Source organism: Centroberyx affinis, unplaced genomic scaffold, assembly GCF_046629955.1.
Source record: "Centroberyx affinis isolate AG114_WGS23_722 - 3 ecotype Tasmania unplaced genomic scaffold, CSIRO-AGI_Caff_v1 ptg001696l_1, whole genome shotgun sequence".
Lineage (NCBI taxonomy): Eukaryota > Metazoa > Chordata > Actinopteri > Beryciformes > Berycidae > Centroberyx > Centroberyx affinis.
In genome coordinates, this window is record NW_027280112.1 from 174,581 (window position 1) to 191,309 (window position 16,729).

A 16,729-nucleotide genomic window follows, 5' to 3' on the forward strand; every position below is an offset into this window, starting at 1 on the left:
CCGGGTTGAAGGCTAAAAAGGGAACCTGGGAAGTCGGAAAGTAACGGGAGTAGAGCAAACACACTGTTGATTTTGTTATTTTCATAGGATTTGTTGACGATAAGATATGTATTTCAAAACACCAGCTGTATCCTTTAACCAGCGCAGTCACGTTGAGATTTGCATCTCTTTTTCAAGTCGGCCCTGGCCAACTAAGGCAACATAGAGAGTTTCATACAACACAATACAACAGTACATAAAAATAATCAAGAAGAAAGACATGATGGTAAAAACACAAGAATATAAAGACGCAATAATAAGCTTCAACACATCAGTTAACATCATGAGCACTCTGTGAAAGCAGGTCTCCAATTTGTTCTTTAAATTGATCAATTCCGATAAGATCTTTTTGTAATAGATTCCAAGAAAATGGAGCAGCATAAAGGTCATACATCAAATTAATGAGTGTATTTTGTGATTAATGATCTTGAATCAGATTTTTTTTTTTGAAGCCCCATATTTTAACAGGATAACTAAGTTGCAGCTGTTGTCCCCAGGTTCCGCTTGGTGCCGTTCCTGACGGAGCTGAGAGCGGTGATGGACTGGGTCTGGACCGACACCTCGCTGTCTCTGTCCAGCTGGATCTGCGTGGAGGACATCTACGCTCACATCTTCGTCCTCAAATGTTGGCGGGAGTCTGAGAAGGTCTTGATCATTAGGGTTTTGTCCAGTGAGGGAGTGGCACTTTCAGAACCTCTCATACTTCAATTCTGTTGAAATGTACTTTTATTATTCATCAAAGTTGTCTGCCTTTTTCTAACATTTCCCAAGCTTGTTTGTTGTCTTGGCTTTTGAGCAGTGAATTCGCAAGATCAAGAAAAATCATAAAATTGCATTGGCTGAAATATAGTTGAAAGCAAATTTTATGGACAGTCACTTTCTAGCTAACACTTTCTGGCTAGCAATGCATTAAAAAACAAACAATCCCAAACAGTCTGCATCCAGGTGCAGTAACACACCTCACTTGCAGCACATCTAACCTGTTGTTTCTCTCATCCCTCCACAGAGATACCCTCAGCCGCGAGGCCAGAAGAAGAAGAAGGTGGTGAAGTACGGGATGGGAGGGATGATTGTGATGCTGCTGATCTGCATCGTCTGGTTCCCGCTGCTCTTCATGTCCCTGGTCAAGTCTGTAGCTGGAGTGGTCAACAAGCCTCAGGATGTCTCCCTTAAAATCACCTTGGCCGGCTTTCAGGTGTGGGCAGCGTTCAAAATCTGAGCCACAATTACTTTAAAGGTCCCATGTTATTAATTTTTTTTATGATTTTTGCCTTCAAATATACGCTATGGATCAGGATAAGAATAATGTTCATGATATTTTGCATAAATTTTGCAAATAAATGCAACCTTTAGTGATTGAATTTGAAGACTACGTCCTCACAATACTGGACCCTGATTGGCCGACAACACAGCTCCTCTAATTCAAATGAGGTAAACCGGATGATTGGAGGCTTTCCAGTTCAAATGCTGCAAACTGACCTGATTGGAGGCATTTTTAGTAATTGTTATGTGAGGAGAGCCAATCAGGACATTTGTGATGCGTTGTGTGGAGTTTGTCTAAAGCTGTATGTAAAAATGGATGCATTTTTTAAGATTTGAATTCCTATAATGGGGCCCCTTTAATTAACCAAGGATGGTTGCAGAAGGAGTTTGACCTGGTTAATTGGTGTTAACACATCACCAGACGGTCACACAATAAGGGACTGACACAATATGTACAAGACAAAATGTAGCTTGACCTCACATATAATATAGACGAGATGCACTGTTTGACAGTAGACTGAACATAAACACACTGCAAGCACAGTATTCAGTCAAAGCCGAAGACTTGTTCCAGTGTTGCAGCACTGGCAAAGTCACAGATGGGCAAAGTGGTGTTTACTGCTTTACCGCTTACAAAGACATAGATCAATAATATGATTTCCACCGGTGTTTGCTAATATACTATATGAGATAAGTCCTTATTTGAAATTAATTCACATTAAATTTATTAATAAGTCATGTTCAGTGAAACACGTTTGTCAAGTGCTTTACAGCGAAACAAAGAACAAACAGAAATAACGAGAGAGACAAACACAAAAGAACAGTTAAAAGCCAATAAAGAGAGACAAAAGGCAGGATAATATGATCATATTTTCTAGTTTGTGTAGGTATTGCGGCTGCTGAGTGTCTGAGTGAGTTTAATGTTTTTGACTGTGGAATTGGGACAGCTGGAAAGTAGGTTAGTTCATTGCCGTAACCTAATTTTGCAGAAACAAAAACATGGATCAATTTTTCTAGGTCCAAAACTGAATGAAATGCCTAATTTTGGAGACGTTTCTGGGTTAAAATATATGCTGTTCTAAATATGGCCTTCTTCTGATTTTGATAGTAGGATTAATCTAACTTGTTTGAATGTGGAATTTGTGCAAAAAGAAATGAGTACCTTCAGAAGTGTATTTCTGCCGTTATAACTACAGATTCTGTTTCTTTTCTCTTTTTTCCAGCCCATCTTCACCATGAGCGCTCAGCAAAAACAGCTGCAAAATGTGTCTGAAGAGCAATTAAAGAACTTTTGCTTGTTATATTACGGTAGAGAGGTGAGTGCACTAACATCTTGTATACTTTTGATACAAGACGTTAGTTACATACTTTGGATATAAACTTAAAAAATCCCAGCTAGCTGCATGATGAATGTACTGTAAATGTGTGGAGAATTTTACTGCATTGAAAGGGATAAATACAGATAACATTGATAATATCAGATACACTGTATATGTGTGCCCCAAATTCAACAATTCCCAAATTCCCAAGTCCACTCTATTCTGTTCTATTCAATTCTATTCTCTTCAAGTTCAGGTTTATTTATGTAGCCCTTTATCACAAGCATGTCTCAAAGGACTGTACAGAGAACGAGCCGAAGATCGAACTGATCAACAATCAATCGTACAACAGAATGATACAGGACAAACATAAGGAAGCAGAACAAAACACAAGACGCACAATTATAGCTGATAGTCATTCTCCTCTATATGATACATGGCAATATGGTTTTGTGCCTGGGCTAGGAAGCGCTGCAGTGGCTGGAGGGTTACACAGCAGAAGACCTGATCATCGCCGAGCTGAAGGGAAGCTCCAACTCCCTGTGGACCATCAGCCCGCCCAGCAGAGACACCCTGATGCTCATGCTGGCCTCCGCGGAGGAGTTCCCCATCACAGTGTCCTGGTCCATTCAAAGGTACGCAGGCATAAAATGACAAAGGTGTTTAGAGCGATAAAGTGTGTACAGTCTACAGTTTGTTGTGTATCGTGCATATATGCCTGCTTCTAACTAATTATGTTACAATCAGTGATGTAGTGGTGCATAAAAAAGTGAACTATGACCTCCAGCTGGCGATCATCACAACCCCCAATATAGACAAAAATCAAATATCTTTTCAGAAAAACATTAACTTTATTTCCCCCTTAAAAGCCCCTATTTTCATAAAACTTAAATCTGTTTGATACTACTTAGTATGCTGTATAGTATGAATTTACATCGTACAGATTTCTATCTGAACTCTAATCCGCAAATAAAAAGGTAGGTAAGGTGAGTTTAGGTGGGTCCCTGGTTACCCTGGGTGTTAGTTGTTCATAACTCCCTGCATTCCTTGTACTTGGTGAATAAAGTGATTCAGATTTCGATGCAGAAAAACAAAACAAATCTTTTAGTTCGTTTAGTTAGGTATTTTTCTTCACTAGAAACTTTCCATATTAAATATTCTGCTGCAACATCCTGCATGCCACGTTTCCTGGTTACACAGAGGGATAGTACTGTATGTTTGTTTGTATTTATGTAGAGCGATATGTAGTCCACAGTCTGTCTTGCACTGAATGTGAGGGCCTGTTGTCTGTTAGTATGAACTGTGTTCCTACTGTGTGTTAGTTGTCGATATTGTACGTGATTTCATTCTGATTCAGATTCTTTGTACATTGCTCCATCACTTTAACTAATATTGCTTACTAGGACAGTGGTTCTCAACCTGGGGTTCAGGACACGCCAGGGGGTCCCGAGATAATTTAGGGGGAGGTCGCAAGATGATTTATGGGATAGGAAAAAAAACATATCTCTACTATACACATTTATTATCATGTCTATTTTTTCCAAGTTTTTCTCAAACTTTTGCTTTTTTTGTGGAATACTGAATAGTTTTAAGCCTCTAGGCCTCCTCTGATAGCAAATTAAATGAAACAGCCTGATAAGGGAAAATCATTCTTTGGTTGAACTGTGTATAAACATATGCCGCCTGTGATGGCTTCGTTTTACAAGGTCAGAAGCCAAAAAGGTTGAGAACCACTGTATTAGGATTGTTAGCATTCCTCATTGAAAATATGGGGCACAGCTAGCTGCAAGCTTGTAGCTGGTGAAGAAAACACAGCTAGCTGCAAGCTTGTAGCTGGTGAATAAAACAATTGACTAAAGTTAAAAATGTACCCCACTAAGAGGCTGCTATGTTTGTAGTTCAGGTGGAAAATGCTAATCTTAATTTCAATGTTTTATGTTTTTTGTTGTGATCCAATCAGGGACCTCAGTCTCGGTGCCAAGGCTGAAATAGCGTCAGGGAAACGGGTCACACATCTAAATGACAGCACAAAGTTGGAGCTCATTCAGCTCTTAAATGGGACCCGCACAGACGGAGTGTGAGTATACTGGCTGGTTATTCTCTTATTAGCATTTTTGCCATGATGGTCAGTCAGGAATGAGACACTTCATTCCTATATCGCTGTGCGCCATCAAACATCAAAATACAAATCATTTCCTACAAAGCGTGTCTGATATTTTTAATGTGTTGTATTATTGTGAAACCATAATGACTACAAATCATCACACACAAATTTTCACAAACTCCCACAATCCTTCTTTTAGCATTTATTCAATTAGGTACTTTACATTTTATGACCGTGGAACCAATTACAAGCTGGAAGGAGCTCCTGAAATGTTTCTAGGATATTTTTTTCCTAGCATTCTGGGATACGATCTGTTCAGTCATGAAACTTCCCAAGATCTGGAAGTTTGCTGAAATCTTGTTGAATCTTCTAATTTTTGAATTCAAAATAGAAGGAGCTGGTGGTGTTGCTAGTTAAAATGACCTACTAGACTTTGAGGATTAAGCAGGACAATACAAATTAGGGCAAGTTTCTACACTGCCAACAAAGAGGAAGCCAATTAATGAGAACACCATCACCAAAATGTAAAACCACAAGTCTAATGTCTGTGAAAAATGTGTTCTACGTGTTGTTTTTCTTTTTCACTGTTATGCTGCAGCAGAACTTAATATAAAAATAAGTTATGTAGAATGTGTTTTTCGTCAGTAACAGCCTGCTGTGCTCTGGTTCTCTGCAGGATCCTCACAAATATTTTCCCACGTTACCTCCGAGCCCCCAGTGACTCCGATGCCAAGCCTGTCAGGCAGCTTTATAAAGGTGAACCAGTTATCACTTTTGTCAAAAGCCTTTATTGTCCGAGGCTCTCTGACTTACAAGTTTTTTGTTACTGTGTGGATTGGATGTTACGTTGAAATTTAAGAGCCTCTATCCAAAATGAAATATCCACCATTTCAATAAACTGACACCTATTCTAAAAAGGTTACTTGCATGAATGTGAAGTACTTTTATAGGTTACTGTTAAAGTTTTGAGTCATCTTTAACAAAATAGTTGTTTTTAAGGACAGAATCATCTGTTTTTTAAATATTGCAAACACTGTTTTTTCCAAAAAGGATGTGTAATATTTAGAAATGAAACCCTTCAAGTAGAGTTGTGTCATTTTCTAGTTGTATTATCAAGTTTTATTTAGACTAAATTAGACTCCTTCATCCACTCCTCCAGGAGAGGATGAAGAAGACATGGAGTTGATGAACATAACTCTGTCCTTGGACCGACGCCAAAACAACTCGGGGGAGATCCAGGAGTGGTGGATCGTCAACCAGACAGAACTGGGCCCGATAACTAAGAGGGATGACACATACAAGTACGATGCGGGCCTGGAGGTCTACGTCTTCAGCGACCAAGTCAGCCCGCCCAGCCTGGGCTTCCTGGCTGGATACGGGTACGTGGACCGACGCCGAAAAAGACACAGGGGTCGAAAAACGTTCTGTTACGTAGGGAGAGGTGTTGCACTTCACCTGGGACTTGCCTTGGAGTTTCAGTGGCACATTCACATTGCATTTTACATTTTAGGCATTATCAGAGACTCTCGTCCAGAGCGACCTGCAGTGAGTGAGATTCTATGGGTTCAGTGGCTACGTTAACATTCACAGAGTGACCTGGCTGTTAAGCTGCCACTTTAACACTGTTACAAAACTGCAGTTGGTGATGTACCTTGCATTTCTTGGTCCATTTTGTTGTAAAACATCAGCAGCAAACGTCAGGTTTTGGTTTCATTCCCTCAGAATCAAAGAGCGAGGGCTTCTTGCTAGACTCATCATTTTGCACCAACGCTGGGAGAAATCCATCGTAGAAGAGGCAGAGACCAGTTTCTCCACAGACAGTAGCCTCGATAGACCAGAATGCAGTGCAGCCACAAGACTAGGGCTGGGCAATATATCAATATTATATCGATATCATGATATAGACTAGATATCGTCTTAGATTTTGGATATCGTAATATCGTGATATGGCATAAGTGTTGTGTTTTCCTGGTTTTAAAGGCTGCATTACAGTAAAGTGATGTCATTTTCTGAACTTACCAGACTGTCCTAGCTGTTCTATTATTTGCCTTTACCCACTTAGTCATTATATCCACATTACTGATGATTATTTATCAAAAATCTCATTGTGTAAATATTTTGTGAAAGCACCAATAGTCATCCCTACAATATTGTCGCAATATCGATATCGAGGTATTTGGTCAAAAATATTGTGATATTTGATTTTGTCCATATCGCCCAGCCCTACTTACAACTGAACATTTAGCCCACTTCGTAGAAAAGCCTAAAAATACCGACATATGATTTTTGGTTCATGTCGCCCAGCCCTACACAAGACGTTTTTTTGTTCTCTTGCTGTTACTATGATATCTCTATAGCTTTCTCCACCTACACATATATCCCACAGCTGTTCACGTCTGCTCTCTATGGGTTGTCGAAAGTCATTCTGAGAAATGTAGGAAATCACAAACTGAAGTAGAAGTAGACGACGCATGTGGAGGGAAAGCGGGTACAACAAAAAAACTCATAAAAACTATATATATATATAACCTTGTAAGAAACCGTCTAAAGTCCAAACGTTGTCTAATTCCATTTCTCTCTACCCTGTCTAGCATCATGGGCCTGTATGCCTCGGTGGTTCTGGTCATTGGCAAGTTTGTGCGCGAGTTCTTCAGCGGCATCTCCCACACCATCATGTTCGAGGAGCTGCCCAACGTGGACCGCATCCTGAAGCTGTGCACCGACATCTTCCTGGTGCGAGAGACGGGGGAGCTGGACCTGGAGGAGGACATGTACGCCAAACTCATCTTCCTCTACCGCTCGCCGGAGACCATGATCAAGTGGACGCGGGAGAAAACGGAGTGAGCGCTCGTGCCCCGTCACGACTGACCGATCGGACCGAGTCAGAGCTTTGGGACGGGGGGGGGGGGGGAGGGGGCCCGTCGTTCAGTGGAGCCGGGCGGTCGGGTCACGCAGTCGCTAAATCGCTCTGTTGGTGTGAGCAGCTGCTACTGCCCCTGTAAACCCGCTGTGGGCGCACAAAGAAGCCGAGGACTGACTCGGTCCTTGTGGTTTTACTACTTATCAGCTCTGATGGCAGCGGTACAGCGTTAATTAAGGGCTTCCCACCAACGGTTAAGTGCACAATAATAAACTCGGATTTTCAACCTTCTCCAACTGGAACTCTTGGATTGTGGGGTTGTGCAATATTGGGCTCTCGTCCTCCGAGACCGGCCGCTTCCAAGGATGAGGATGGAGCGAAGAGGCCGGTCCTGACCCAGACGCAGTAAACATAACACACCCCCCCCCCCCTTTTTTTAACGTCAGAGGCTGCGAGAGAGCCACTCGCGGGGCACAACGGAAAAACGCATTACTAGACAATCTTTACTTGCCTTATTTTGTTTGTATGAAGAACTGAAACTGTCAGTTATCAACTACATATCTTTCTCAGGAAGAGCTGTTTTCACCATGAAGAAGTTAAAGCAGATATTCACTGTGTATGTTCAAATGTTCAGAGTTGACGCGTACTTTACCATATGTAGGCTTTGATGGATCTAAAAGAACATGAAATGGTAGAAAGATGATGAGAACTATTTAAGTGGCATGAAATTTAACGTGGATAGTGTTAAAAGAAAATCTGATGAGCTGGACTATATGCCTGGTATGTTTGCTGCACATTTTAAGGCTGCACTCTGAGAAGGTGGAGGAATCACTTTGGACAGTTTTCCTCACAGTGAGTGGGATTAATTGATAATCATATTCTGCATCATCTCCAGGCTGGCAGTCTAAGCCCGGGGGAGGGCTATTTTTGAATCAGGGTATCATGTGCATCAAGCGGCAGACTCTTGCACATCACTTGCGAACCTCTCGCTGTTTTTAACACTCAAACTCATGAACACTGTGGCGCCCACAGCCTTTCAGTCAGCTGTCAAGAGGAAGAGCAGACAGAAAAAAAAAAATATCCCTTTTGCTCACTCGAGGGGCTTAAACATGAAGCCCTTTGGTCCAAACTATGCATTAGAGGACATTGTAGCATGAAAGAAAACTTCATTATTGTCATGACTAATTTTCATTACATGTACATACCATTTTAGGGGAGGGGTTGGGGTGGAATGAAATGTGAATCTGTACCTGTATGTTAAGGCAATGTGGTATGATAGAGGTCCAGAGATCTGCAAATAAAACATCTAGAAAGGTGTCAAGTTTCGCATTTAGTTACCGTTTCCTCGTGGAGCAGGACTTATCCTTATTTTCATTAAGTCTAATAGCAATTACAATGTAGGGATTTTGCTTCTAAAGCAGCTTACAAAGAGTGAGCAGGTAGAGATTCAGTGTCGAGTGTTGACTGAACCCACTGACCCACCCTGCTGCCTCAGTACTGTTTTATTATTACACATCAAATGATTCATTACAATGTGTTTTTTAACCTTCCTAATTATAATGCTTTACATAACAGTCTTTGCTACTACAGTATGATGTTAAGCTACTTTGAGGATTTAGCAAAATGGGATATTTCAGTGACAATTAGCCAACTTTACACTGAATGATGCACAAGATGAGCGGTTTAGCATTTTTTTTTATTTTCACCAATGGCAACATTTGTGTACACTCAAGTCCAGCGTTGATCTTGGTAATGCACAGATACATCACACAGTTATTGGGTGGGGTGGGGAGTACAGCATCCTCAAAGATAAATAAGGTCTTAAGCTTCACAGTCATCACATGTCTGTCAAGGGCCATTTTGGTACAAACACCTCCAGGTCAAGTCATCCTCTCATTCAGTTATGAATATGTACAAAGACCATAAAATGCAGCACAAAGGAGATGTTTATTGATATATGTGCAGAATCTGGAGATTATGCAATATATAAGAAGTGGACAACAGCACACTTTAAAAAAACAAACAACAAAACCACCCTTAACCATCCTTTTATTGCCTTTAGCTATTCTCATGCTATGGTATAGTATATCAGAATCATTTGAATTGGCATTTAAGTGATCTTGTCCTTGTAGAAGCTGATTAACACTTGACTTAGTACTAAAAAGGAACATTCCTGAATCAAAGAAAGCAAGGAAATCAAGGTTAAAAAAAAGCACTGAAAATATAAATGCATGGTCCCTCTTTTTTCATGTTTTAGTTATTTTAATTTGAGGAGTGTTACGATGTCTGTGGAAACTGGAAATTACGACGCAGCCACGACTATAATGTGCAATAAGGTGCAAGATAACAGACACCTTGAGGTAGACAAATCAAAGCAGTCTACAACTGGAATATAGTGTCATTATTTTAACCATCGCTATTCACAGATTCATAGATTTGATTTCAATATACTCTTTTAATTATTCCGTACACATGCATCGACAAAGACAAGAACTGATTTGCATATTGTTCCAGTAACATCTCCGACAGGCCGGAGCCATAAATAATACTGAATAAATTAATTCTGTACAAGTAAACATCTATACATCAATCAACTCATATAAGACATACTTCTATTTTTTCTTTGTCTGATTTCAATAGAGCTATAGCAATGTTAGAATCTGAAGTACACACAAACAATAACAGCAAAATTTACAGTTTCACACAGACATGAAATAAAACATTTTCATACGATATGCTTCCATACATTTCCAAACATTGAAGGATGATTTTTTTTCTTTATTACACTGAGGATCCACCTCAAAAACTGTACACAAATTAAAAGGCTGCTCAAGCTTTTATTTAATGCGGACAGTGGTGGACTCTGTTCTTCAACACCTACTGTAACTTGGGGATTCTGGATTTGCTTTATTTTTTTTGCACAATAAAGATCACACGGCCATGCATTCAGAACTGAATGGGCATGTAAAGGTTTTCACACCTACTTGTACACTGAGGAAGTGTGTGGGAGCAGGAGCTGGGTAGAGTGAGCACTCTGGTGGCTGAAGGCTAACACAACCCTCCTTCATAATCGTCATCCTCCTCGGCAGGAGCCGGCGCCCCGCTAGCGCCACCTGGTGGAGCTGCGGCGGCCTTCTTCTTCTTGCCTCCTCCTCCAGGAACCCTCAGGGAGATGGCCAGCTTGGCGTACTGTAAGGCACCGGGGATTTAATATGAGTCATCGACTCTCAAATTAAAGTGTTGCCCTTGTAGATGCACAGGATAACAAACTAAAGAAATATTATTGTTGTTTTTGTTGTTATTATAGTACTTCTCAAAGTCACAAAGTGCTATAAAATAATTCAGCAGAGCACAAATAATGCAAGGCAATGTAAAGTTAACACTATCATAAAACAAAGTAGGATTTAAAGAAATAAACTATAGACTTTTAATAGTCCTGAACATCCACTGAACATTTCTGTGTGACTTGTGTGTGAACGGCACTCACGTCATTGTCCATGTACTTCAGTAAAGGTGAGTTGCACACACGATACACCTGGTCCTCGTCCTGCTCATCGTACCCCTGCAGTAGCGTCTCCATGGCAACACTATCTTCGCTCCCGCTGTAACCTGGGAGACTGGATGAGATGAAAAACAGCACTTAATGTAATGATCCTTGGTTTTTGGTTCAAGCGGCAAGTGTTATGCCACGAACTTGAAATAATATGGATGGTGAACGAAGTTGCAGGAGAGCCCCACCCATCCCACAGTGAAAATCTTTTTTTTTGGTGATCCTCCTTTTCATCCTGAAAGAGGAAATTTGGCTTTATGCCTGTTCCCCGTCTACAGGAGGGTCAGTGCTTCTGGAGCTGAGGAGGTTTAATGCTAAAGGAAACTTCTGCAAGACAAATGAGGTGACTGGTCTTTGGTCCTTCCAGTCACAGGATGGTCTCTCTAACCACTGGGACAAAGACTGCAGAGATAACAGAATTTAATTACACACATTATTAGAGTTCCCATACCTGTAACTCTCTCTGACACATTTATCGGCTGCTACATAGTCTCCTCTGTGAAGATGGATCAGCACTTGGGCGGTCGTTTTCTAGAGAAAGAAAAGCACACACCAACACATCCGACAGATAAGTATCAAATAAATAATGTGACGTTTTATTCTCTTTTGGCTTGTTCCACATCCACAGGCAGGTCAGAGGTCAGAGGTCAGGATTAGAGTTAGCTGGTAGGGCTTCAGTGTGTTGCTCATGGACACTTCAGCAGAACAGATGCTTGCTGACACAGGGGTTTGAACCTGGGTCTTCTGGCTGAAGGTCGGTCTTCCTACTCACTAAACTGGCCTGCTGCCTCAGGTGAATTTAGGCCAAACTTAGAGTGTGAAAATAATTTTTTCTAATGTGTTTTCTTGGCTTTTTGCTTTATTAGACAGTATACAAATGCAGAGAGACAGGAAAGTATGAAAAGAGAAGGGATAACATGCTAAAAATGTCTATGAGCCAGATTTGAACCAGTGATGCGACCACCATAAGGTAAAAAATCTACTCACCTGTGGTAGCAATATCAGTGAAAATAGGTGCCATTCAAATTATGAAGGTTTATATAAAATGTAATGCTGCAAAAAGTCCCTATTGTTTATGTATAGCACAACTAACCCAACAACAAGTTAACCCACCTTGAAGCACATGGGAAAGTTCTCAATCTCTTTGTACATGTTCTTCTCTTTCTGCAGAGCAACTGCTGCTTCATCCAGCCTGGTGATGAAGATGGGAACAGTGTGAGAATTTAGCATGTGGACAGGATTACATTTCTGGATTACATCAAAGTGGCAACACAATCTCCATTTACAAGGATGGAGAATGTTTCTTTTTGTTGTGTCCAGCTGTCACAGTGGCAGATGAATCCAAACATTTCACCAGTCAAAGTGAATTTATTTATTTGGTCATCAGCTCTTCCATTCAAAAACACTTTATTATCGAGCTTATCAGCCCAATCATCTTTATGCATGTGACAGAACTTGGTGTTGAGCCTTCTGGAGGTGTCATTTGCCTATTTCAATGAAAGGTCTGATGGGAGGAGCCCACTTTTTAAAACTCTGCTTCCTCCAACATCAAAGCTAGCTTTCTACATCAGCGCTCACCCCAAATAACACAAGAGATTGTTATATCTGATCCTGTGTACTGTTAAAAACCACCAGCCCAAATTTGCCATTTCCCATCCGTTTCATCTTGTCTTTTTTACCTTTTTAACCTGACCAGAAGTCTGGAGGCTTTGCCCAGCAGTTCAGCTGACTGGCGCAGACGGTCCTCATTCTACAGACAGAAAACATGGACGTGTTAGCTACAAAGTTAACAATCACCAACAGTGAAGTTTCAGGGGATAAACTGTTGTTGGTAGCTCGATCTCACCTCAAACACACCAGCTGCCTTCTGATACAAGTCCACAGCTTTGTCCAGGTTTATAGGTTCTATCAGTCTGGACAAACAAAAGTTGTTTAGGTTGAAGGAAAATCTATTTTTCTGGCCTTGAGCTAGCCTTGCGTCGCTCAATATTCCTTCCAGGTACAAGATATTCATTGGAACTGAAAGGTATGGTACCAGAGCAAACTAAATCTAGATTGTTAAACCAAACAAACACTGCATGGTCCTGTAGCGTGGCTAACTGTTCTCACAATTGAGAAGCAGATCCAATAAATAACCCCTATCCCTCTTGTAAACAGTGCAATTTACAGTCATTTCATAAACCTACCAAATCTGTGCCACAACCAGTAGCTGGTTGCTTTTAATGTTAGTGATCTATGAAGTTTATTCTCCTGTTGTTCTGGATAAGAGTGTCAGCTAAATCCCTACACTGTAAACTATAGTTCACTCACTTCCCAGCCCTGTCCAGAGCCATGGCAGCAGTGTCAGGAGTCCCGTTCTCCATGTACATCATACAGGCTTTCTCGATGTACTGGATGGCCTCTGGCATTTTCTTTTGTTCCTGTTGCAGAGCAAACACAGTGAAGTTATAATGCTGCTGACTTATTATCTCCATGTACAAGCTAATGATCTGAATGTTTACAGCACTCACTTTCATCATCATGCCTGCTTGTTCAATAGCCCTGGGAAAGAAGACATGTTTAACTAAAGGATAAAAGCTGCGGTCTTATGTTTGATACTCGACTACATACACCTTTTCATAAACAAAATACTTACTTTGCAGCATGGAAGAGCCTGTGGGGCGAGTTAAGGAAATTCAAAGACAGGGACGGCAATATTATGTCATGCAATTATGACAAGAAAACATGGCTGTAAAGAGGATACGCCTTATTTTCTGTGTGATATTCCGCTTCCTTCAGGTAGGCATCCTTTGCTTGATCAAACTGCTTGGCATTCTTGAAACACACAGCTAGGAGCAGGAGAGACAATGTTAAATGTTGTCAGTTCAATGTGTGATGGCTGGATATGGCACCATTATTATTAGGGGTTATATAATATTGATCTTACCTGCTTTGGCGTATTCTGACGCAGCACTGTCGAAGTCTGGCTTCCACTTGGTCAAACCTGTTTTTAGGCTATAGAAAATACATAATGATGGGTAAATTAGGACTTTACAGAGGGACACACACCCATCCCCGTCTGCACACAGAAACAGTTGAAGCCAATGACAGTTAGTGGGATACTGTAAATACACAGACATTAGTAGGCTATATTTACATATCTTATCAAGGAGAAATGGCCGTCTGTTAATTAAAACCCAGTATATCACTAACGGCACTGGTATGACACAACCACATAAAGTACATTTCTTTTGCATAACCTCTGGTCAAAATGCCACAGTGGCCTTTTACATGGCTAACACTGGTTAGTAAAGGAACCTGTCATTTCCTGGATAGAAAAGAATCGGGATTTTTTTCTTACCATTTCTCAGCTTTAGCCATGTGCTCGTGCGCCTCGTTTATTTTCTGCGCAGCCATGTCTGTTTTGCTAGATTAGAAGACGATGCGGGTGAAAATTTTGGTCGGGTTTGGACAGTGATAAACGGCTAGGTGTTGTTATCGTCGATGTTTGGATTAGCAGCAACTCCTCCTCGGCCGCAGCGTCATCACTGGCGCAGGCTACGGGTGCCGCTGAGGACGAAATTCACCCGCAACGCGAAACCTGTCATCCCTTCTGTTGTGGGAGCCTGATAAATTGCCTCCTCTCCTTCCTGTAGCCCATTAGTCAGCTCATTTTAGCCCCACTGTTTTTGATAAACATTATTATTCTCTTTACATCTACATACTTATCATAGCCTCCATTACCATTTTAACTGTTAAGGCAGGTCTTCAATCTTTTCCCATTGATAATTCCTCTGAGTGTGAAACCTTAACTTTGTTAGTAAACTGTAAACACTTCAAAAAGAAGAAAGCTGCATAATGCAATTCACATTGGTGGCCCCACATGGCAGCAACTGACTGAACTTTGAGGACTTCAGTATGTAGACACCATGTAATGTGATTTCAGAAACAAAAACTGCACACTCCTCTGACACGTTTCTTCTTAGTGGCTGGTAGGATGGAGATCCCACCAGCTACTTTTCATGAGTCCAGCTTTCTCTTGTTGCAGCACTTATGTTGAATTAGTTGACAGTCTTTTGGTCCTCTGACACTTCGGTTAAATCTAAAGAATTCAAATGTAACTTCAGTCCCTTATCATTCCTATGATAGAGGGACAGAAAAAAATCAAAAAATATAAAAGACAACCAATCATATACATCCAATATAATATACAACATATCAGCCAATGAAAAAAAAAACCACTACAAAAGTCCTCATTCATTCCTGGAAATAAACTTTTGAAATAGAAAATCCAAAATGCTTCTCTCTTTTTCCTGAGAAAATTGACATTACCACCTCTTTGGCTGGACTTAATCACTTCTATGCCTATAAAAAATAGAGATGAAATGTGATGTTGCTTTTCACTGAAATGTCTTGCAACAGGACTGGTTACATCATTCCTCTTAATGGAGCTCCTATGTTCAATGATACGCTCTTTAAGGGAACGAGATGTCTCAACTATATATATTTTACCACAGGGACACTGTATCATATAAACAACATTTTTTGTTTTACAAGTAATAAAGTCCTTAATGTTAATGGTCTTTCCATTGGCAGGGTGGTTACTTAAGGTTTTTGGTATATTGGCAATTTATGCAGGCTCCACACACGTACCCCATTGGCTGATATGTGTGTGGATGTATATGATTGGTTGTCTTTTTTTTTTTTTTTTTTACCTTTTTGAATTTTTGCTGTTACCCTATTTAAATGTTGTTTGTAATGTGTTTCATGATGACCCTGATGAAGGCCACAAGTAACGAAACACGTTGGTTTAACAATAAAGTTGTTCTATATACTACAAGTGTTGCTGGAGTTTTGACCTTTTTAGACCTTTTTCCCTTCTCCATGCACCTTGGAAGTAGGTGAAGTTGTGCCAGAAACACCTACTCTGCAGAAGCTGAAACATGTTCAGGTGATTTTATTCACATAGCAACCTACACTAAGCTAATCTGCTACTGTCGTGTCGTTACTGCACTGGCTAAACTTTCAACACATCCTCATTGGAACTTATATTAACTTGTGATTACTTTGCTGCCAATTAGCAACATATCAAACATGTCCTATTCTGCATTTAGGCCTTGTCAGTAAAATAAAATAAAAGGGAAAATCGAACATGCTTCTGACTTCATGCCTTACTGCTAGATGATTACTGTTGTTGCAAGCTTGTCCCATCAGATAATTGGAAATTAACCTCAACTTTTCCATTATTATTGTGCCATATATTTGTAATGGTTTGTTGACAAACTAGAAACAAGATGCTGATTTTAGTTAGCTATACAGTATTTCTTGTATAGCCTTACGTATAGCCCATTAACATTGTATTTATTCACATCTAGAATGCCAGCGATGATGGCTTTGCGCCTGTGTGGCCAACAGTTTGATTCTTATGGCTTCTCACCAAGTGGGAGACATCACAGCTGTCAGAAATCCAGACATCACAGACTATAAATTACGGTCAAGAGACTGACACTAACAGTTTTTCTCTATAGGGTCAACATATGGCCAAGGTGCACCAGCTTCTTTCCCCTTGTCTCAACCTCAACCCTGTCATCTTCATCAGAAGTGGAAAGGAAGAT

General features: G+C 40.5%; 2 protein-coding genes across 2 annotated transcripts in view; one reads left to right on the plus strand and one right to left on the minus strand.

Annotated features, from left to right (window-relative positions):
• LOC139651643 (piezo-type mechanosensitive ion channel component 2) overlaps positions 1-7,600 on the plus strand; it is an 81,772-nt gene extending 74,172 nt beyond the window's left edge. Inside the window, exons 49-56 of the mRNA XM_071528644.1 lie at positions 537-684; positions 1,046-1,234; positions 2,526-2,618; positions 3,087-3,256; positions 4,582-4,698; positions 5,402-5,481; positions 5,885-6,104; positions 7,317-7,600. Of these exons, the coding sequence (XP_071384745.1) occupies positions 537-684; positions 1,046-1,234; positions 2,526-2,618; positions 3,087-3,256; positions 4,582-4,698; positions 5,402-5,481; positions 5,885-6,104; positions 7,317-7,569 (1,270 nt within the window). The 3' untranslated portion in view covers positions 7,570-7,600. The remainder of the gene's footprint in view (positions 1-536; positions 685-1,045; positions 1,235-2,525; positions 2,619-3,086; positions 3,257-4,581; positions 4,699-5,401; positions 5,482-5,884; positions 6,105-7,316) is intronic.
• Positions 7,601-9,262: 1,662 nt separating this feature from the next.
• On the minus strand, positions 9,263-14,638 carry napgb (N-ethylmaleimide-sensitive factor attachment protein, gamma b). The gene is made up of 12 exons (XM_071528658.1): positions 14,476-14,638; positions 14,062-14,129; positions 13,879-13,963; positions 13,771-13,788; positions 13,646-13,676; positions 13,446-13,555; positions 12,982-13,048; positions 12,815-12,885; positions 12,249-12,327; positions 11,587-11,666; positions 11,073-11,202; positions 9,263-10,774 (listed from the first exon to the last, which is right to left on the minus strand). Exons 1-12 carry the CDS (start codon positions 14,529-14,531, stop codon positions 10,634-10,636), a joined length of 936 nt encoding a protein of 311 aa, XP_071384759.1. The 5' UTR covers positions 14,532-14,638; the 3' UTR covers positions 9,263-10,633.
• Between the last annotated feature and the right edge of the window lie 2,091 nt (positions 14,639-16,729).